Source organism: Meles meles, chromosome 20 (genome assembly GCF_922984935.1).
Source record: "Meles meles chromosome 20, mMelMel3.1 paternal haplotype, whole genome shotgun sequence".
In the NCBI taxonomy this organism is placed as follows: Eukaryota; Metazoa; Chordata; class Mammalia; order Carnivora; family Mustelidae; genus Meles; species Meles meles.
In genome coordinates, this window is record NC_060085.1 from 39654669 (window position 1) to 39676898 (window position 22230).

Consider the following 22230-nt stretch of genomic DNA (forward strand, 5'->3'; position numbering starts at 1 on the left):
TCTGGTTACCCAAGTGAAGAAAGCAGAAAGAACAAAAAGACTGGAACAAAAATTGCCCAGTTTTCACGTTCCCCCTCCTCTCATGTTTTAAAGTTACCTTCTCACTCCCACATCTTCCCCACTCTGGTGTCCATTTTTTTTTTTTTTAAAGATTTTATTTATTTATTTGACAGAGAGATCACAAGTAGGCAGAGAGGCAGGCAGAGAGAGAGGAGGAAGCAGGCTCCCCGCGGAGCAGAGAGCCCGATGCGGGGCTCGATCCCAGGACCCTGAGATCATGACCCGAGCTGAAGGCAGCGGCTTAATCCACTGAGCCACCCAGGCGCCCCTCTGGTGTCCATTTTTAAAGTGAATCCCTCTAGGGGCATCTGGGGGCTCAGTTCATTAGGCATCTGCCTGGTTAAGTGTCTGCTTCTGGCTCAGGTCATGATCTCAGGGTCCTGAGATCGAGCCCCTGGTCAGGGTCCCTGCTCAGAGAGGAGTCTGCTTCTGCTTCTCCCTCTGATCTCCCTCCCTGCTTGTGCGCGCTCACTCTCTCTCTCTCTGCTCCGATTAAAAAGTAATACTAAAAGAAAAAAACTTAAAAAAAATAAAAAATAAAGTAAATCTCTCTAATGCAATAAAACCACCTAATTCTCTCCTCAGCATTTTCTATTACACGTCTCTTCAAATATTCAAGTGCCAGTAAAGAATGTAGCCATTTTAATGAAGTTTGTTACACAAAATCTTGCCTCAAGGAGAGCCAGCAAAGACATTATTGGTTAGAAGAGTCAGAACTTAATAGAAATCAAACAGATAGTCTTTAAGAAGACCACTCCACTACCCTCCCAAAAGAAGAAAGAGAAGCAGGCTTACCCCACAGAAAAGGGTAATTTGTGCTTTGGGTTAAGGATAAGGGAGGGGGAAAGACTTAGTAGGTATTTAACTCACTCTGTGCCCTGGTTGCAGTCATGTCAGATAAACAGCTTGAAATTTATATGCACAAGTCCCAAGTCTTGAAGTCACCTCAAATTACACAGTGAAAACAAGCAAAACTATTTTAAGTTGCAATGTCAAGGCATAAATGCAATTCTCTTACTTCTTGGTAACATTAGACAGACAGGTACATTAAGGTTATTATTATTTGGCTTCTAGGAGGAATAATTTAGTCATTTATAAATTAAGATTTAAGTGGCCAGTACGCTAGGTGGAGAACATGCAAACTATTGGTTAAGTGTATGTTTTAAAATTTACCCGATTCATTTCTATTACCTGAATTATGCCAGCCTGTGTAGCCTTCTGGAATGGGAAATTTTATTTTCTGCCCGGCTATGATATCTGAGAAGCACATACTGTTTTTTGGTTAGGACTTGTCTTGGAACCTGCAAAGTGTAATAAACGGTTTCATTTTCTTGAAATATAGATGTGCTGCAATTTCAAAAGGCTTTGAAAAATTATCAAAGTTTCAATGCTGACTTAATACATGCCTTACAGAATATTCTCTGGAGATCATGAAATGTAAATGCATGAGACGATGAAAATTTTCCTTGTCTTTTTCATATAACATGTTTATTTTTTCCCCTTTTATTCCTCCATGTGTTTCTCCCATGTGTTTCCTGAGTACTGACCAATTTGCATGGCAGTACGTTTCGTAGAAGAGGTGGAAGGAGAGGAGATAAGGAGGAACCCCTGTCCCAGGTATTTTTTCGGCAGAGTGACATAAAGAGTGAAACTGTACAGTGTGTAATTCTTTCAACCCACAGTCACGAGCCATTTAATTAGCATATCTATCTTGAGGAATTATGGGATACCCGGAGCTATTTCTAGAATTTGATTTGCATAATTGTTCTAATCCTTTATGAGTATGGTGACATGTGGTCTGACAAAAGATTTTTTTTAATTTCTAAGTTATCTTATAAGTTTTATAAAGATATTAGAATTAAACACCTTTAGATATATATTTAATAACCTGCCTCTATTGAAAGGAACACAATTATACAAAGGCATAATTAGTCTTTTGCTAAGGCATATTATTTTACTTTTTGCTACTTGAAAAAACAGCTTTGTTCACTGAAAGTTTGTCATTTAAAGTTTTTATCTAGCACCTCTTGGTGAGATTAAAATTCACTTAAACATCCTAAGAAAATTTATGGCTGAAATGGACTTCAGTGATGTTCCCTGTCTCCAAAATTTCTTAATCCGTGGGTAGATGACATATTTTAGAACAGTAGGAGCAGGAAATGGATTTACGCATTTTCTTAAGTTGCTTACTTTTACGTCTAAAAATTTCCATAATAAAAAGTTTTTGGTTTGGGGCGCCTGGGTGTCTCAGTCATTAAGCTTTAAGCATCTGCATTCTGCTTGGGTCATGACCCCAGGGTCCTGGGATGGAGCCCCGCATCCCATCCTGCTCCCTGCTCTGCGGGAAGCCTGCTTCTTCCTCACCCCCTTCCCCTGCTTGTGATCCCTCTTTTGCTGTCTCTCTCTGTCAAATAAATAAAATCTTAAAAAAAAAAAAAAGTTTTTCTTTTGCCTGGATGAGCCACATACACTCAAGCCAGGCTCAGCCCCGCCTATAGGTCCATTCCCCGTCACACTGAGAAAACTCAATTTGGGAAGCTTACCAACAGCTATTCAGATCTAACAATACAAAAATACAGTCTTCTCCAACTTCTTGTAATGCTTTTGAGTTTCTGCAACAGAAACATTTTTCACAAATTATATCACATTTTACTCAACATGGTGAAAATCTGGATTTAAACAACGTGGAAATTTGCTCAGAAGTGCACTATAAAGCTGTGATATCTCTCATCTGTGACTGAGGTTATTTTATGTGAGCCCTTTGCCTTAAAGCTTTAAAGAGTGGCTTATAAAAAATGGCTTGGGGCGCCTGGGTGGCTCGGTGGTTTAAGCCGCTGCCTTCGGCTCAGGTCATGATCTCAGGGTCCTGGGATCGAGTTCCGCGTCGGGCTCTCTGCTCAGCGGCGAGCCTGCTTCCCTCTCTCTCTCTCTGCCTGCCTCTCTGTCTGCTTGTGATCTCTCTCTGTCAAGTAAATAAATAAAATCTTTAAAAAAAAAATGGCTTCCTTGAAACAGTAAACTGTACAACTGAGAGTTCTTTAGTTGGCTATTAAAATGTATCCAATATTTGGATACAAATGATACTTTATTTTCAGCAGACCTATTTTGTAGGGCCCCACTTGGAGGTTTAAATTATTTTTTAATACAGTCATCTCAAATTTTGTTTGATACTGAACAAAATTTAGGGGTCCCTGGATGGCTCAGTCTTTAGGCAGCTGCCTTGGGCTCATCAGGTCATGATCCCAGGGTCCTGGGATTGAGCCCTGCATTGGGCTCCCTGCTCACTGGGAGGTCTGCTTCTCCCTTTCCCACTTTGCGAGCTTGTGTTCCCTCTCTTGCTGTGTCTCTGTCAAATTAAAAAAAAAAATCTTTAAGAAAAATATTTATACGAGCAGATGGAAAATATCTTCAGACTAAACCAGTGGCTCTCGCAGGGGGACCATCTACCCCTACGCATTCACTTGGTAAAATCTAGAGACATTTTTGGGTGTGACAGCTCAGGGGAACTACTGGCATCTGGTGGGTAGGGGACAAGCGTGCTACCCAACAGCCTATAAAACACAGGATTGTCCCTCAGAACTAAAAATGGCCTGGCCCAGAATGTCTGTAGTTTCGGTGTCCAGAAATCTCCACTAAAGTGAGTGGATGCCTGGAAACATCCCCTCCAGCTGCCGTTCCGGGGTGCAGGCCATGGTCTTGCCTGGCCGGCACAATTCATGAGTAGGGCCCCAGGGCTCCTTCATAGGGGTGAAGAACGCCGTGGACACATGTATGCACGCGATATAGATGAGACCGTGCTTTTATCATCAGAAATCAGGTTCACATCATGATTTTCCGCTTTCTGGCTTTTACTCTCTTGAGGCATATATAAGTTTTATTTAAATGCTTACTAGTGGGAGTTATTCATTTACAATTTGCTGCAACATTGGCCTTTCTCGAGCATTGGGGTGATTTATGGGCCCCGTAAGATGGAATGAAATCTGGAGAGATATTGGAAAGTGGGGCTGGCAGAGGGGCCAGCTGGGAAAACTGTCATCTGGGAGGGTTTGCCTGGAGGAAGAGAGCCATGGCTCCACGCCCTGCCTCAGGGCTAGTGCCAGAGCCCAGGGACCAGCTAGGCTGCACCCGGTCTGCTTCCCTCATCTAATTCCAAGAAACTTTGAATAGACTCCTCAAATGAGCTATGAAACTGCAGCTAAAACTCTCACACGGGACCCTTCTGTGATTATCCTTCCAGAAGTCATGGTGGGGGGAAAAATCCCCCAAACAAATAGATTCATTTATGCTTAAGGATCATGGGAACTTCTGAGGGTGGCAAGGAAAGGCAAGACAATTAGCTACTTCTAATCTGACTAGAAAGTTGTCTTGCCAAAGGGTGTCCCAGGGGAGCAGTAGCTTTCCTATAGAAGCATATTTCTTTATTCTTTCTCAGTGGCTCTCAATCATGGGTGCACCTGAGAATCAAATAAGTAGCTACCAAAAAAAAAAAAAATCCCGTTTTTAAAATTAAAATGGTCTCAAATTTAATCCTCTTAAAAACTGAAGTTAGGACATTCTGAGTGGAATAAAATTTCTGATATCAAAACCAATGAAGGGGGCACCTGGGTGGCTCAGGGGGTTAAGCCCCTGCCTTAAACTCGGGTCATGATCTCAGGGTCCTGGGATCGAGTCCCGCATCAGGCCCTCTGCTCAGCAGGGGGACTGCTTCCTCCTCTCTCTCTGCCTACTTGTGATCTCTGTCAGGTAAATAAATAAAATCTTTTAAAAAAATCACCAGTGGGGATGCCTGGGTGGCTCAGTTGGTTAAGCAGCTGCCTTCGGCTGGGGTCATGATCCCAGCGTCCTGGGATCGAGTCCCACATCAGGCTCCTTGCTCCGCAGGGAGCCTGCTTCTCCCTCTGCCACTCTGTCTGCCTGTGCTCATTCTCTCTCTCTCTCTCTCTGACAAATAAATAAAATTAAAAAAAAAATCACCAGTGAAGAAAAAAATTGGCTTACATGTGTGATCTCTCCCTAGAATGACTTTGTAGAGCTCCAACAAGAGAACAATGAAACGCTGGGAAGGATGATGGTCTTCAGTTAGATAAGAGGGCCCGTAAGGAAATAGTTGTGGCACTAACTTTTCCATGGTTAAAAAAAAAAAAAAAAAGAAAACAAAAACAAAAGAAAAAACAACAACAACGATGCTTAAAGAAAAGAGGTTGAGGTCAGAAATGATAGTTTTCATGAAAGTCAACGTTTGTAAAGGAATCTAAAGGTCCACCTGAGTTTTTCTATCTTAGGACGGATAGAATCCATTCACAATATTTACATCAAAGTAGATTGCTGACTTTAACAACTTCTTGTGTAAATTCTCACGTTGCCTTTCCTTGCAGACATTCTGGCCCATGAGATCTGGTCAACTTCAGTGAGAAAGCTTACTGGGGATGGGAAGAAACAGTACCACAGTCTTTATAGTGCAAGACTTTGTGTGCTTTGCATGCATTTATCTTAAAAAATCTCCATGGAACATGATTGTAAGTTTTTTGAAACAATTATTTGAAAAGTGCTAACTTTGGTGACAAGCTAAAAAGAGTACTAACCAAATAGAGTTGTAGGAGTTATTCCCCAATAGGAATAATAACCCAGGGGAGAGCTACCAAATGATGAAGCTCTGTTTTTCTCTGAATGGCGGCGAGCAAGTCAGGAGACACGGTTCTGTTTCCCACACACTTTTTACATTCCTTGTCCTGGCTGTGTCCTATGGTCTACCTCTTTGTAGTGATTTAATTGAATTGGTATATGTAAAACTAAAATTTTATGAGTTTGTTCGATTTTTTTTTTTTTTTACTTGGGGGAAAATGGATGATTGATCCAATCAAGTGTTTACAATTTATGAAAGAGGGTATCTCAACCGTTATATGAAGGCGACTTTTAGCACGATGGCTGCAGTATGTTTCTTTATCCGTAATTCCACTTGCTAAAGTCAATGCTTCTTGCACGCATAGGAAACAACCAAAAATAATACTTCTATGCCCAGGTATGGCAATGAGTACAGCAAAATCCCATACATTTACAGGACACTTAGCCCCCGAGGGTAAAGTTACACACAACGTGCAACTGTCAGCCTTGGCTGAATCAGTAACTACAAAATGGACAAATTTTTCTTTTTCTTTTTCTTTTTTTTTTGCAAGTCAGTGGGTTTGGCATGGTCAAGTTTAGTCAGTTAAACACATTTTATAAGTTGTTTATTTGTGACATTGATTCCATTTACAATACTTGGTGGGGTTTTTCAAGGTTCTCCATCACTGCTCGGCTAGCACCTAGCCTGCTGCCTAATGGCTCGTGATAAGCACTGGGTCATGATTTGCTGAATCAACAGTGACATCACAGGAGTCCATTCCTGATTACAGCCAGTTTAGCACGTCACAATCTTCCTTCGTGGTCCCAGACCTCACTGTTTTACACATTGTTTTTTGTACGACCTTAAGATTCAGGCAAACAGAACTTTCCTGTATGTAAAGTGAGTGACAAGCAGGTCCTGTGAGTGCCATCTGCCCAGCGTTGGGGGTCTTTGCCCATTTTAGAATGTGAGCTAAGAGAAAGCTGCTTTTAATAAAAACTGACGACAACAGTGACAAAAATAAGGATATAATATTAAAATAAATCAAATGATATACAATACTGTCATTATTCTGATACAGAATTTTTACACGGCAATATTGATATAGGTACACATGGCAGGATGTCAGGTAATCCATTATAAGAGATCTTCTGGTTACAAATGAAGTTTAAATTACGACTTAATACCGATTTTAAAATGGTAACGGGGGTTATGTCAGATTAAAATCAATACTTCCTCTTCAAGTGACATTTTCTGGAACATCTCTGTGAGACTTCAAAAAAAAAAAACCAACTTTATAAAGAGAAAGATAAATAAATGTAATGTTATATTGGAGAAGTTTTTTTTGTTTTTTGTTTTTTTTTAAACCAACCCAAATCTAGATATATGGACTAACTTGACTTTCCCTTCCCTCTGGACTCACTCACATCTGTCACACAGTGGACCTGAGGTCTTGTCACATGGACAGGTTCCGTGAAAGTGTGGAAGCACTCCAACCTCTATTCCATCTAGAAGTCTGGAGTGTCTAGTTCAACTACACACCCTTCACTCTTTAAGTATCAGGCAAAAAGCTCGAGTCTCAACAGTGATTCTGCAAGCAAATTAGAGGCTGTGGAACAACCCTGCGCCCCACCTTCAAAGGCTAGAGGACTGGTGAGGGAAATGGTGAAAAATAAAGTGAGAGCCTTAGAATTCTTTGAAGAGAGAAAAGAGACCACAAAGTTTGTGTATCTGTGTGTGTGTGTGTGTGTGTGTGTGTGTGTGTGTGTGTGGTGGGCAGCGCTGGTGGGAGAGGGTTTAAGAAAAAAAATTTTCTGTGACAAAATATCAAATTCTTATTCTTCTCATTTCTGTGAAAATAGGTGAGTTATTGGCATTAAAAGAGTCCAGCCAAATCAAAACACAGACGGGAAAATGAGAACCGGTTCCATAATGCCCCTCACTTTACATTCATATCCAAAATTAAAATCCTCTTTCAATTAAAAAAAAAAAGTCATTTAAACATCAAAGATAGAAATGTTACTTGGATAGCTGAGGAAGCAACAGCATTTCTTTCTGGCATATTATTTGTTTGGCACAATCACAAGTAAATAGGCTTTACAGACATCATGTGGTTGTTCACATTTAAAGTTTCTACTCTCAAGTTATTACTTTCGGGCTAAACAAATAAATCGATTAAATGAAGTCCGTAAACAGGCTAAGCCCGGCATACATGGACATGTGTGATGCATTCTCCGCCCAAAAAATGGAACCTAAGACAGAAGAAGAAAACTGAGTCAGAGCAGGAAATGTTAAAAAACAAAACCAAAAAACCTGATTCTTGAGAAATCTCTTTGAATAAGAATTGCTAGTGTTACCTGGAACTCTTAATCAAGCAATACACTCTGCACTTTATTATCCTTTTTCATCCCACAACCACTCTGTGAAGATGACAAATGCTTTCATTATACCCATTTTACAGGTGAGAGACTGAGACACAGTGAGATCAGCAACCTGCCCAAGCTCACAGACCCAGACCTTGAAGCGTGGCTGGCAGCTGGACCAGAGAGACCAAGCTTTTAACCACCAAGCTATACTGCCTTTTACTTCTGCATTTTAATTCTCTTTATAGCATACTATTAATAAGCCCTTATTAATAATACTATTAATAAGGGCATGACATTAAGGGTATGACCACAATGATATTATAATGAGTAAATGTGGAGTCACTGAAAACAAGCAATCTATAAACTCACACATTTGCACACAGATGGCAGGAGGGGTCAGAATTCTAAGCAGTGTGGGTAGGGGAGGAACAAAAGGGAAACTAGGGAAGGAGGCAAGCCTGAGTCACAGAAAAGGAACAAACTAAACCCCGGCCCAGGGAGAGCCAGCAGAGAAAGGCTGGCTTCATTTTAAGAGGCATCCAAGTGGTATTTCTGAGTCTTGCCTATGCCACCAGTGAAGCAGGGTTGAGGGGGGGTCAACTAGCAACCAGCATCATGGTTCTCTGTCTCAGGGCCAATGGAGTCCTTCAAAGTATGCATAAGTTCCAGAGGCAAAGAACAGAATTCATTCTCTGCCCTGGGGATGGTGCCCTCTTGAGACTCTGCCTCCTTAGGAAGTTAGAGGGAGAGATTTTCCCCAGGTCTGGAGGCAATAGTTAGTCAATGAAATGGGACGGCAAATTACTCTGGTCCAGGATAAGTTGAGAGAGGCAAGCTCTCAGAGACTCATGCCTCAGGGATCCTTCTATGGTTTACACAGGGCAGAAAAATGCATCCTGTCTGTTTCTCAGCTCTGCTATTTTTTGTCTGCTCTCTATCATTCTAGTGTATTTCCTAGTCTATGCCACCAAAAGAGGCCGGCCCATACCAATTATCTGTCCTAATGAGAAAGTCTGAGAACATCTTCCAGATGCCTTTGAAATAATTCCTTTGTAAAAAAAAAAAAAAAAAAAAAAATTTGTCTGCAGACAGTGACAGAACCATTCTAACCTTATATTGGGGCTGAACTAAGAGGACAGACTCAACTGTATGGTAGTCCAAACAGTGGTCAGGGCTCAGTACACACTGGGCACTATCTTTGGGTGGGCACGGTGCTCATGTTCCTCTTACCGCCTTTTCCCTTTTTCTTCTCTTCCTCTTTCTTCTTTCCTGCCTTCCATTTCCAAAATGGTTCTGGAAGAACCAGGGAAATGACGGAGGTCAATAAATACAAAAGGAAGAGAGGGAAGTAACAGGTAGGCATTGATATGCACGTGGAGAACCGGCAGAGCCACCCCAGGTTCCTCTGCCTTTTGACAAGGGTCTTATTGTCAAGGCTCTGGTGACAGTGCCTGCCAGCTGGGGCTGTGGCCTTTAACGCCCCTCAGACTCATGCTCAGAATGGTTCTGTCACTGTGTGCTCCAGGGGCATGTGGATGGCTGGCTCGTTTGTGGGCCCTGAGAACGTGTCGGAGGAGGTGGGCCCAGCTGCACTGGCTCGGGCGATTACAAGGGGACAGCAGGAGAAGTTCCAACCCTGGACCTCTCGGATCTGCTCTAGCCCTGAGTCTTTGAGAGCTTCATTGTGTCACACCCAAGATGACTTCGTGGGCCGCTGGGGGTGACTCCACCACTCCTCCCCTTCCCGAGGACATCAGGTGATATCCAGAGACACTTTTATTTGTCACAACTTGGGGGAAGGAGCATGAGTGGTGGGTGGAGACCTGGGGTGCTGCTAGACAGCCTTCAACGCACAGGATGGTCACCCCAACAAGAAGACCCAAGGGGCCAATGATGCTGATGTGGAGAAAAATGAACAGAAGCAGCAACATCCGAGGTAAAGGAGCCTGACCTGAATGAAGTGTAACTATAATGACCGCGTCAAACTGCTACACACAGACTATGCCAAGCAGCTTTCCTTCATCTGCCCATTCCGCAGACATTTACTGTCCCCGACCTACAGGCCTTACGTCACGTGCTAGAGACAGTGAGAACAAACAGGAAAGGCCTGGGCCCATCATGTGGCGTGAATTGTAGTGACAGAAGACAGAGGACCAGGGGGATAGTTTAAGCACCAAAGAAGCCCCTTGGGGTGACTGCCGTCCAGTGATAAGGGCCCCAAGGCACCACGGGCGCTTTCTGGTCTGTTATGTGCATTCCTAGTGCCTTGAAAACAGTTGCAAGTGGTGGCCAGCCAGACGCAGGCTTCATGAGGCATCATGCATGAACGTCACACCAAACCTGTATGACAGCTTTTTGCCTTTTTTTTGACACAAGCTAAGTGGCTTCCTCTTGAGGTGAAGTGACACGATTGACTGAGGTCACCCAGCTGAAAGGGAAGCTGTCATCATCAAACCCAGTCCCACTTTCTTCCAGATTTTGCTCTTTTCTCAAATACCACTATTCCCCCAACTCCAGACTCTTTGAAGAAAAGAGATCTCATTTGTGGAACACTCGGCGCTTAGACTGGGACACAGGAGACGCTTAAGCGAATACTTGTTAAAAGCCTATCTCCTGCCAGTGACCCCTCCCATCTCCCCAGACGTGCTCTTCCCAGGTAATGTGGCTTCTCCTCACTCCATACACCACTGCCTGGCACTGAGCAGGCCCAAAGTGACCCATGCCACCAAACTCACAGAGAGGGACTTATGTGAAGCCAAAGACACAGAGGGCCTTCCTGGGGATAGTTCCAGGATAGTTCTATAGGACAGCACCCTGGCAACGAGTTCCCAAGGTCCTATGTCTCTGTGAATCTTTCAAATATATCGTGGATTTTTCTTTTTCTTATTGAAGGTGAAAAGGTACTATTGGCCTCAGTCCAGATCTGCCCCAACAACCTTGACATCGTGATCACACTGTCCTGCAGGCATCTTTATACCTTGCAGCCTTGTTCTTATTCTTCGCAAGTCCACTCCCCCTTTGCAAGATCTGCTCTGTGTCTCTCCCCCTGCTGAGCCTTTTTCATGTGCCCGCTCATAGCAGTTTTCCTCCTCTCCTTCTCTCACCGAGCCCCTACTGACAAAGGGCACAATTTCTGATGTGATACACTAGGCAATTTCTCCACTGGCCCCTTCATTTCTAGCTCTATACATATTTTTTTTCTTAAAGATTTTATTTATTTATTTGAGAGAGACAGAGATAGCAACAGAGATAGTGAGAGAGAGAGACTGAGCCCACACCAGCTGGGAGGAGGTGGAGAGCAGGGGGCCTGGCTCAGGGCTGGATCCCTCATAACCTGAGCTGAAGGCAGACATTTAACCGACTGAGCCACACGGGCATCCCCTAGTCCTACACGTGTTGCATGACAAAGTCCATAGGTGTCTAATAGCCAGAGACACGAGAAAGGACACAGGAGAGGCACAGAGAGAGCCCAGGAGCCAACCGTTCAGTCCCAACTTGACGGTTTATTTTAGAATCAACTCACTTCAGCATTTCCACAAGCCCAGAATGCCAAACAGCAGATTCTCAAAGAAACCGAGGTAGGACCTGCAGTGCTTTCCACAAGGCATGACTCCTAGCCATCTGCAGCACTTGTAAAGAGAAGACAGTACTGACCCAGAACACACGTATTGTTTGTGATTTCTCTCAAAACAGAGTCAACTTTGCTAAAGAAAGAACTATAGAGAAGGCTGGTCATGTCACATAGAAAGTGCTGGTCTCTTGTGGGAAGGAGGTTTGGGGTAGGAAAATGAGTGAAGGGGGTCAACTGAATAGTGAAGGATGGTGATTGCTTTGTACTTCAGACCAATGTTGTATACCTGAAACTTATATCATTTATATACCAATTTTACCTCAATAAAAAACGACAATTTTATTTTAAAGAATGTCAGTTTTGTTACCATAATTTTTATCAATAAGTACACAGTTTAAAAAATTTCAAATAGCATGATGGCACATACAATACAAACGAAAGATCTCACAGTTCCTGTCCCTCTCTCACACTTTCCAGTTTTGATAATTGGGAAGGTCGCCAATGTATTTTAATTTGGTAAATTCTGAAAATGTTTCTTCCAATGTTTTTGGAATAATTATATATTCATACAACCCTAAATAATGCAATGATTTATCTTCTTGTGCGTAGAGGGTTACCATGGGATCTGGCCTCCCACTGTTCTGTGTCCTCGGAAAGAGTAAAGGAGAACAGGGAATAAGGGGCCAGCCCCGTGGGTTGTGCGGAACTCGAGTTGGATTGGAGAAGCTGTTGGCATGTAGGCCTGGGCCTCTGGGTCTAGAGAGGTGCAAAATATTTGCAAGAGTAAGGGTGGTAGCTTCTGTGAGTCAAGGGGAGCCTCCCCTCCCCCCACTTTAGCTCTCAAGTGGGGCAACTACAAGTACCCTGTGTGGAAGAGAGGGCAAGCCAAGCTGTGGGTTTCAGTAGCTGCTGAGCTCCCAATGCAATGATGATCTTCATTTCCTACACTGTGTCCTGTGAGGCAAAGTCAATATAGTGTTTGGTCAGGGGTGCTCAACTAGGGCAAGGTCCATGCCCCAAACCATGACGGGGACATCTGTCATAGTCTGGGTACATGGCTGGTTGTCACAACCAAGAGAGGGAGACTACTGGCATCGTGTGGTAGAGGCCAGGGATGCTGCTGAACATTCTCTGATACATAGGCTTGTCCCTACCACCAAGAGCTGTCAGGGCTATACCGTCAAGTTCCCAGGCTGAGAAACCGTATTACACCGAAGTGTATTTATGTCCCCTGAGTCTCTCCGACAAGGAACTTGTATTCACAGCAGGGATGCTGCCCTGAGAGAGAAAATGCAGATAATGGCTCTTGAGCTCTGTGGTAGGAAAGATGAGGAAATTAACATACTGGGCTTTCATCCACCCAGCTTCCACTAAATCCTATAGTTACATTAGCCATATTTTAATTAATATTTTTTAAGGTTATACTCTATCCTGAAAGTATGTTTACAATGTTTTATCATTGGTTGGTTCTAAAACAGAAACGGCTAATAATTTTTTAAATCTTCTTTTTTTTAAAGAGTTTCACAAGTAGGCAGAGAGGCGGGCAGAGAGAGAGAGGCACCCCCTTTTTTGTTTGTTTTTTTACAAAGACAAACCCCAGGTTTTAATTTCAAATTTTTTTTTCCAGAAAAGGAAAATATATTGGTCAAATCTTAAAGTGTAGCTAAAAAAAACAAAAACAAAAACAAAAAAACACATCAGAAAACAAAAAGTAAAACTGATACTAAAAATGTTAACATAAAAAGTGAAGCAAAAGGGCGCCTGGGTGGCTCAGTGGGTTAGGCCACTGCCTTTGGCTGAGGTCATGATCTCAGGGTCCTGGGATCAAGTCCCGTGCTGGGCTCTCTGCTCAGCAGGAAGCAGCCTGCTTCCCTCTCTCTCTCTCTCTCTGCCTACTTGTGATCTCTCTCTGTCAAACAAATAAATAAAATCTTTAAAAAAAAAAGTGAAGCAAAAAATTTTGGGGGAGGAAACAGTTGTTTAAATTGAAGAAAATTATAAACTAATAAGCAATAAAAATAAAAGTATTAACCACATAATTATAAACTTCCAAAGTCAAGCAGTAATCAGAATGGGATGGAAATGGCTAATCTTTGTAAACTCTGAAAAGTTTAAGTATTAATAGAAATATTAAAATAGTGGGATTTTTAAATATCAAAATATTCCTTGTCGACATGATTCAGTAATTCATCCCTAAGTGTTAAAAATGAATATATGTTAAGAATTTTATTTGACTAAAAATGTGTTTGGAAAACCTACATCCTGTTCTTCTTAGGTAAACTGATCTTTTGTTCTACTTTTCAATTATCAAATGTAAATTTAAAAACTGTACAATTATAAAGTTGTATAGGCACCACCACCTGGCGTCCCTGGGGCATCTTCCTGAGTCTAGCCTAGCAGTCACTGTAAACTCCACAAATTAGTGGATGTATCGCAAAGAAAATAGTAAACTGAACTCTGTGACTATCAATTCCTACCTGTAGTCTGCAATTTCATTCATCAAATATTACTCACTTTATCAAAATAAACAGACATTTGTGGCTATGACTAAGTCAAGCCAGAATGGAAAGTTTAAAATTTAAACAGGTGTAGTCTTGACTTATTCATAGTCTTGTGTTTTTAAAACACCAAGCCCTGTGACCGCAATCCCCCCTTAAAAAAAAAAGAAAAAAGGAATGAACACATCATATTAAAATAGAATTTTCTATGTAGTGTCTATACTTTTACTGTTCACTGATGAACCATCAAACTATAGTGTGAAGTTGAATACTAATGTTACATTCACTAGGACACATTTACAAAAATTTCTTTTCTCAGGTTGTTTTGAGTAGAATATAGCAGAAAGATAATCTGGAAGTAACTAGATTTTTACCAGGATAAGTTAATTTCACCCAGAACAAGTAACAACTCCAGGACCTACTTTAAAAATAGAAATGACATATGAAAATGTATTTTTAAGACAGAGAAGTATCCAGTAGGAAAAGGTGTAAAACTGAGTTCTAGAAACACTTTCCAAATGGGTATCTGAATAAGGGAATACTTAAGAGCTGACATTAAAACCTTTCTCTTTTTCTTAGTCTTTTAGTTCTTTTATCACTTAATTCTACTATGAAAACCATAACGTGTTATTATAGACTTCGTTATTAAAACTGTGACTAAAAACAAAGGTGTAGAGGTGAACCTGGGTTTCCAGGAGAAGAATGGTGTTGTTTACTCTCGGAAATGACCTTGCCCTTCATATACCTGAACTGGAAGTTATTCAGGCACCAGGGAAAGAGAATTTGGTTCTCTTATTAAAATACCTTGGATTTGGGGGCACCTGGGTGGCTCAGTGGGTTAAAGCCTCTGCCTTCGGCTCAGGTCATGATCCCAGGGTCCTGGGATCGAGCCCCACATCAGGCTCTCTGCTCGGCAGGGAGCCTGCTTCCTCCTCTCTCTCTGCCTGCCTCTCTGCCTACTTGTGATCTCTGTCTGTCAAATAAATAAAAAAAAAATCTTAAAAAAAAAATACCTCGGATTTGGAAAATTCATCAGAACTACAGGATGTGACAAATTCCCACGAGGGACCATTGTCTCTCATCCCACACCAACCAGTTTTGGTAAAAGTATTCAGGTAAATCCCCTTTCAGGGTGGCAGGAGAGTATGGGGACAAACACTCCACAATCAGCGGAGCACCAGCCAGACATGAAGTCCCATGCTACTGTGTGCCCTCTCATCTGGTGCCTGTCACTGAGTCCCTCTGAGGCTTACCGTGGTTGAATGCAGAACGTGCAGGAAAAAAATGTGCCTCACAGGCTTGTCGTGTGAAATGAGAAACGCATATACAACATTTAGGGCAGGGTGTCTGGGACGTCACAGTCCTCCACAAGGCACAACTGCGCTTTGCTATGGCAAAGAATGGTTGCATAGAACGTGTCAGTATTCACTTGTTTTAGCAAAAAGTCTGCACAATTCTGGTATGCAGGAAGTAGAAGGATATACCAACACTGCACAAAAACCACAACATTCTTAAAAGACTGAGAGGAAACTTTTCAAGGACAGTGGCTCCAATGTACAAAAGTTGACTCGCACTTGATAAGGGTGAGGGCAAAAGTGCCATCAGTGCCCAGGGTGGCTGGGCTGGTGTCACCTCCTCTCCGGGAGTCAGGCATTGAGACAGACCTCTAACAGTTTACAACCTTTCCTGTCTTAAAGTGGCCAGAAATAAAAGATGCATGTCACATGTGACAATGACAGTGAAGCCATGGGGAGGGATGGTCTAAATGGAACAGGAAGTATTTCTCAAGGAAACCACAGGAAAGCCAAACTCAGTCTTCAGAGCAACCCAAACAAGTGGGCTCCCTATTACAGCTCACAGAGCTCAACAGAAGCCCGTTTATTTCATTACCTTCACTCTGAGAAAGTCAAAATAGTAACTGTCATCATCCATAACTGTCAAGGACAGCGAAGATGGTGGGCTCTACTACAGCTGTCCACCCTAAACCACATGTGGGGGAAAAAAAGGTGGAAGGCAGAGTCCAGAAGGCAGACTACTTTGCAAACATTCCATCTATTTTAAACAGGAGAGGACGCTGAGGGCACTCGCAGCTCTGCCTCCAACAAGCCACCTGGCCTGGGACGGACCCTTCTGTGGCTCCCGACTTCCCTTTGTTGCTGGGTAAAACCAGGAGGTGGCGCTAGGAGAGCAAGGCACCACCACCTGGCGTCCCTGGGGCATCTTCCTGAGATCCCACTGTTCCAAGTTTTGATTCAGAACGGCCAAGACTCTCCAAGCCCCACATACCTTTCTACTCCCTTCTGCCTCTAACCCACCCCGCTTCCTGAAATGATGTCGCTGACTGGCCTCGTGGGCAGGAGTGTCTGCCATCCCACCTCAGAAGCACCATCCAATCCTGCCTATGTCGGGTCATGCCACTCATTGCCAAAACCGTTCAAAAGCGTTGTTTAGGTCATCGGGACACTGAGCTGTTAGATAACAGAAGAAGTTGGAGAATTAAATATCATTAATCTCTATGATTATGAACAGTGTCCTGCACAGATGGAGTGAAAATAAAGGACTTTTAAATTAAGATATACGGATAACTGTATCATGCATAATTTTCTGCAAGAAACAAAACAGTTATTTACTTCTGCCTTATCAGTGGGTCTGATACAAAAAGTCTTTTCAAGAACTTCTGTACTCCGATTTCGGCAGAGAAGCATACACTGTACTACACACATGTATTTTTGTCCTAAATCTCTTTTAGGCAAATTCCCATGTTTGAAATTATTTTTCTGAAAAGTTGCTAACATCATGACAGCAAGGATATGAAAATGATTCACTAGAATAACTATGGGAGAGGACCCAGTTCTTTACAATGGGAGGGGAGAGGGGAGAGGAGGGAGTTTTCCATTGCCATCTTCTCTAACTTACAATTTCAAGCACAACACCTTGGGTTTCATGTCCTACAGGCCTTGCTGGGAGTTCAGTTACCACAACGTAAGAGAACCACCGTGAATACGAATATATGTACTAACTTTACGAGTCAGCGGATGGCAGCTGTCTCCCACTTTGCCCATAGGCGTGCAAATCCTTATGCTCTTAACCCAGATACTAACAGCACAGCACATGCCTCCAGCACACTGGGGGTCCTTGTCGCAGGCCTGAAATGTAACAAACAGACAGATAAATGTAGATGGCGGGCAAGACTCGGGCTGAGGAAATCTAAAATTAGCAGTCAAAAATGCTCTTTATATCTCCAACCACTAGGATTTTAATAATCACACATATAAAAAAGAACTATAATCTTCATTTGCTTGCACATATTTACCATAAAATCTGAACAGAAGAGATTTTCCTAGTTTAAAAAAAAATTGCCTAAAGAATGGCCCACACATTACGAAAATCTTAAATAAACACACAGAAAATCACCTCTCTTTTTCTAGTGTTTTGTGGCTGAATTGGCTTTGAATTTGAAAAACAAGTCTGGATTAGTCTTATACCATACATGGCTATTAGGAACTACATAAATTGAATCACAAGATTTTATGACTATTAACCACAGAATACACTGGGCCCAATTTTTAAAAAGGACTTATTTAACCTATTTATTTATTTATTTTTAAAGGCATTTAAATGGTCTCTAAATCTGGCATGAAATGCTCCAGACCCATAAAGGCACTGATGTAAATTTTAAAAGTGCTCATTTTCTCTTTCAAATATTTGTATTTTGGTTCATGAGACTTGATGTTTCTCAAACCGCTGGCTTGATTTTCACATTTCCTCTTTAAAGAAAGAAATTTCATAGGTTGGGAATGGACAAACCAAGATTTTTGCCTTAGGTTACTGTTTTGTTTTTTTGTTTTTTGCTTTTTTCAGGTGAGTAACCTGCAAAAAGGAAATTATTGGCTTAGGGTTTACACATGTGTACATTACAAAATCAGCTGAACTATTCTTTAAGATTAATCAGATTTAGAAATTCAAATGACGGATGCAATTCTCAACAACGATTACTCAATCGAGGCATCTGTTCTCAATATAAAAACTGCAAATACAAATAATTAAAGAATCAACTACAGAGGAGTTTTCATACTCTATCTAAATAGAAATAAATAATGCTGTCTGAATTTATTTGCATGAAAATAGATCTGAAGAACTATTGTTCCTTCCTAGAACCAACAAAAAATAGGATGCTTTGTTTGAACGGTATGTTAATAATCTGTTTTGCTAGTGATAAGGTAAAAACATGCTGTACTATATATGTAAGAAACTAAAAAGTCTATAATTTAGACAAAAATATAATTTTTTTATATTTACTGTAAACAACTAAAACATTCCTTCAAGGCTTTTCTCCTTCAAAGTTTGAGGGCCAGCCACAAGTCTCAAAACATAAGTATATGGGCTCACCCTCATTCACTGTTTTTTTGTTAAAAATTATCAACCATCCTGCTCTAAGGTTGGTTTATTTCCCTCATTAGAGTTTTTTCCCAGTTTATTTAAAATGACTGTGTGGACAAAATGTCAATTTTCACCTTGGGGCATTAGGACATTCAGGGGAAAACATCCAAACATTTCCATTTTCCAATTTTTAGCTGTATGCAGGGCTTGATCCCAGAACCCTGGGATCAAATAGAGACATGTATATGTGGCCATAACATTTTGTAAATGAGAAGTTCAGTATGTGATCTTTTCCAATACGGTTTTAACAAATCTATGTGGAACATAAATCAATTTCAAAATAGCTACACCCATTACCAAAAAAGGTAAATATTTAAGATGGAGGTTTCAGGCAGTATTTTCTGTCAACAGATGCTCAAGAACTAGAATTCTGAGGCCCCACTAACCCTTTTTAAAAGACAATCAAAATCCAGCCAAAATTTTCCCAAAATTCGGTCAATCACTTGGATATTTAACATCCTGAAGATGATAAGTTACCAGGTTTTTCATTTGGCTCCAGATGGTTCCTGTCATGAAGGCATAAATACGTTTCTTTATTGCTACATTGCTTAGAGGAATTTTAAAAAAATTCTCTTTCGGTAACACTGAGTTAAAACAACAAAAACAGCTCATAGAAGTCCACTCTAAGCCTCTCCAACAGATAAATACCCCATATGATAAAATTTCCCTTTCGTAACAAAAAACTTCACTTCTTGGAAATATTTACAAAGAAATGCATAGGTTTATATAATTTTAATTAGACTGCTGTTTCCTAATGCCCTTCATCCTTAACCCATTGCAGATCTATTCAAATAGTGTTGTCCTGTGAATGGAACAAAAAGATACTTATATTGCAAAGGGATTCTGGGCTCAGAGGATTAGCAGAAATTTAAAATGAGCCAGCAGGGGAAGAGTGGGAGAAAAAAACCAATCATGTTCCAACTCTTATATTAGAAAGACCTGTAAAAAGTTTTTTTCAACCACACTGACTGACTGACAAAGCTATTCAAATACACTTTCAAAAAACCTCTATTTTAATAAATATCACAATGCTTATAATCCTATTGGATATAACCAAATACTGTTATTGTACAAGCGCTTTCAAGATGCTATAAACCTATGAACTCACTTGGGAGACTATGGAACTTTTGTTTTCTCAAAACAAGGACAGATTTCCCTCAAATTTCAATATTTCATTGTGTATCATCAATTCAAACATGTAAGTTATATTTAAAATCCCATAATGTGCACTTAGATAATTTAAGCAATTTAGTGGAGATGTAAAATAATTTAAGACTTTAAAAAAAAAAAAAGATAAAAGAGTAAAGCAGGGGCACCCGGGTGGCTCTATCATTAAGTGTCTGCTTTCAGCTCAGGTCATGATCCCGGGGTTCTGGGATCAAGCCCTGCTTTGGGCTCCCTGTTCAGCTGGGAGTCTGCTTCCCCCTCTCTTACTCTCCCTGCTTATATTCCCTCTCTCGCTGTCTCTCTCTGCCAAATAAATAAATAAAATCTTTAAAAAAAATTGAAAGAGTAAAGCAGTTGAGCAATCAGGAAGTGGTAGGGATTTTGCATTGTTGATGTAGACTACGGTAAACTCATCCTTCAGATGTTGATGTAAATAGACTACGGTAAACTCATCCTTCAGATCCACACAGAAAATTGTTGGTGAGAACAGGAGAGAACTGACTCAGGTCCTACTTTCAGAAATGATGAGGACAACTACACTAAGTTGAAACAAACGTCTACATTGTAACCTACTCCATAATTATGCCCGAGCCCTGGAGGTGTTTTATCAGGAATTGGAAATGGAAAAATTTTACAAGGAAAACCTCAAGAAGCTGGGGGGGCGGGGGACTCTCTGGAAACCAGAAGGAAGCGCCCACATTGCTTTTCAAAACATACACAGGGCCTCGGACCAAGTTATTTCACGGGATTTCTGTGGCGGGTGCAAGGGGAGCAAACTCCTTGACCAGAGGGTTAAGTCTCAGGAATGGGAGATACTCGTCTTGCCCCCCTGTGCATTTCAGAAAGGGCCTCCCAAATTTTAAGGTTTGAGGTTGGAACCCTGGAAGAAGTGCTAGAGAAGACTCTGAAAGCAAACTTCTTTCAGTTTAACAGAAAAACAGACTAAACTCGAGGAGAGAGCTTGCAGGGTTCTAAGAGGGAAGCAAGGGGGAGAAGGTGGTGATAAAGGAGGTGGGTGACACTTCGGTCACTTTTTTTTCCACAGCGCACCTAAGATTCCGGGCCGTCCGCTGTGTTTGGAGTAGGGCACCTCTCCCAGAGCGCCAAAGGGCACCTGGGGAAGATGTCCTCGCCCGGGGCGACCCTCCCCGAGCCGCTCCCCTCCCGAGCCCCCCCGGGGCGCAGCGCGGGCGCGCATCCCGGGCGGACAGGTGCGCCCAGGGCCGCTTACCCCGGTGATGACGGCAGCGTCCCCGGCGAGGGGTATAAGCAGCAGCGGCGACAGCAGCAGCAGGAGCAGCAGCGGGGCGCAGCGCGGGCCCCTCATGGCGCCCTCGGGACTACGCGGCGGTTGGGGGGCCGTTGGGGGCGCGGGGCCGGGGCGCGCTCGCTGGAGCGCGGAGCGGCGGGAGGGCGGACTGGCGGGCGGCTGGCGCGAGCCTCCGGGCCGTTATAAAGGCGAGCCCCACCGTGACTCACGCCGGCGCCCGCCCGGCAGCACGCGCGGGGGGCACGGCGCGGGCACACACCCCACGCCCCCACGCGTACACGCACGCCCACCCTGGCCCGGCGTCCCCGGGACGAGCACGTGCCGGCGCGTTGCTCCCGGCGCCCCCGCCCCGGGCGCCACGCAGGCAGCGCCCCCCGCGGGGCGCCCCACTCCGGGCCCCGCGCCTAGCCTCCCTCTCGCCTCCGCCCGCCGCCGCTCCTCGCACGCGCCCTAGCCGCTTTGTGGTCTGAGACGCGCTCGTTCACTGCCCTGGTTTTCAAAGCTCCACGTGCTCGGCGCCGAAAACTTGCAGCTCATTTGCTGTGCAGATGTTTAGGGAGCGCCTACTACGTGCCAGGCGGTTAGACACCCTGGGGAGGCGGCGAGAGGAGGGGCAGGAGCCTCCGAACCCGTTCAGTTGTTCAGCAGGTCTTCACAGGGCGCCTGCTGCATCCCAGGTACTGGCCACTGGGGTCGGGCCTCATGGTCCAATAACCGAACAGAAAAGACACATCAAATACACCGGGAAACGTGGAAGACAGGAAAAAGAACAAAGGGCAAGCAAAATCACCCCTAATCCCACATCCCTGACGACACTGTGCGGTTTGTCCTTCCAGCTGTGGGTGTCCAATTTCTTTCTTTCATTTCTAATGCTTCCCTTTATGCTCACATCTGTTCCCGACCCTCTCCTCGCTGATTCTCCTCACATGCATTTCCTCCCTTCTGTAACGTCGCGCCAGCGCCAGCGCCAGCGTCAGGCAGAGCAGTTCAGGAGGATGCCAAGGGGAAATGAGAACGCCTGGCTTCGGGGCCGCCAGGATGAGGCCCCCTGAACTGTAGGTAGGCAGCTCTCTCTTTTACTTTCCAGCCTAGGAGAATCACCCTTCAGTCTTGGAAAATGCCATACATCATCACTGTGATGAATTCATTCACGCAAACAGGACTTGAGTGCCTACTGGGTTCTAGGCTACCCACGAGAGAACGAGTGACAAATTTGCCTTCCATCTCTGACCCAAGCCTAGATCCAAGAATCACTG

At 43.0% G+C, this 22230-nt stretch overlaps 1 protein-coding gene across 1 annotated transcript; it reads right to left on the reverse strand.

The window, feature by feature from the left end:
* Nucleotides 1-6733: 6733 nt before the first annotated feature.
* PROK2 (prokineticin 2) lies at nt 6734-21355 on the reverse strand. Its single transcript, XM_045991718.1, has 3 exons — nt 20936-21355; nt 17118-17243; nt 6734-7914 (listed from the first exon to the last, which is right to left on the reverse strand). Exons 1-3 carry the CDS (start codon nt 21029-21031, stop codon nt 7810-7812), a joined length of 327 nt encoding a protein of 108 aa, XP_045847674.1. The 5' UTR covers nt 21032-21355; the 3' UTR covers nt 6734-7809.
* Nucleotides 21356-22230: the final 875 nt, after the last annotated feature.

Excerpts from the sequence above, each read along its gene's own strand:
- PROK2 (XM_045991718.1), bottom strand. The coding sequence starts at position 21,031 with ATGAGGGGCCCGCGCTGCGCCCCGCTGCTGCTCCTGCTGCTGCTGTCG. Across the intron at positions 17,244-20,935 it reads ACGCTGCCGTCATCACCGGG|GCCTGCGACAAGGACCCCCA; the intron begins GTAAGCGGCCCT and ends GTTACATTTCAG. Across the intron at positions 7,915-17,117 it reads GCCATCCGCTGACTCGTAAA|GTTCCATTTTTTGGGCGGAG; the intron begins GTTAGTACATAT and ends CTTCTGTCTTAG.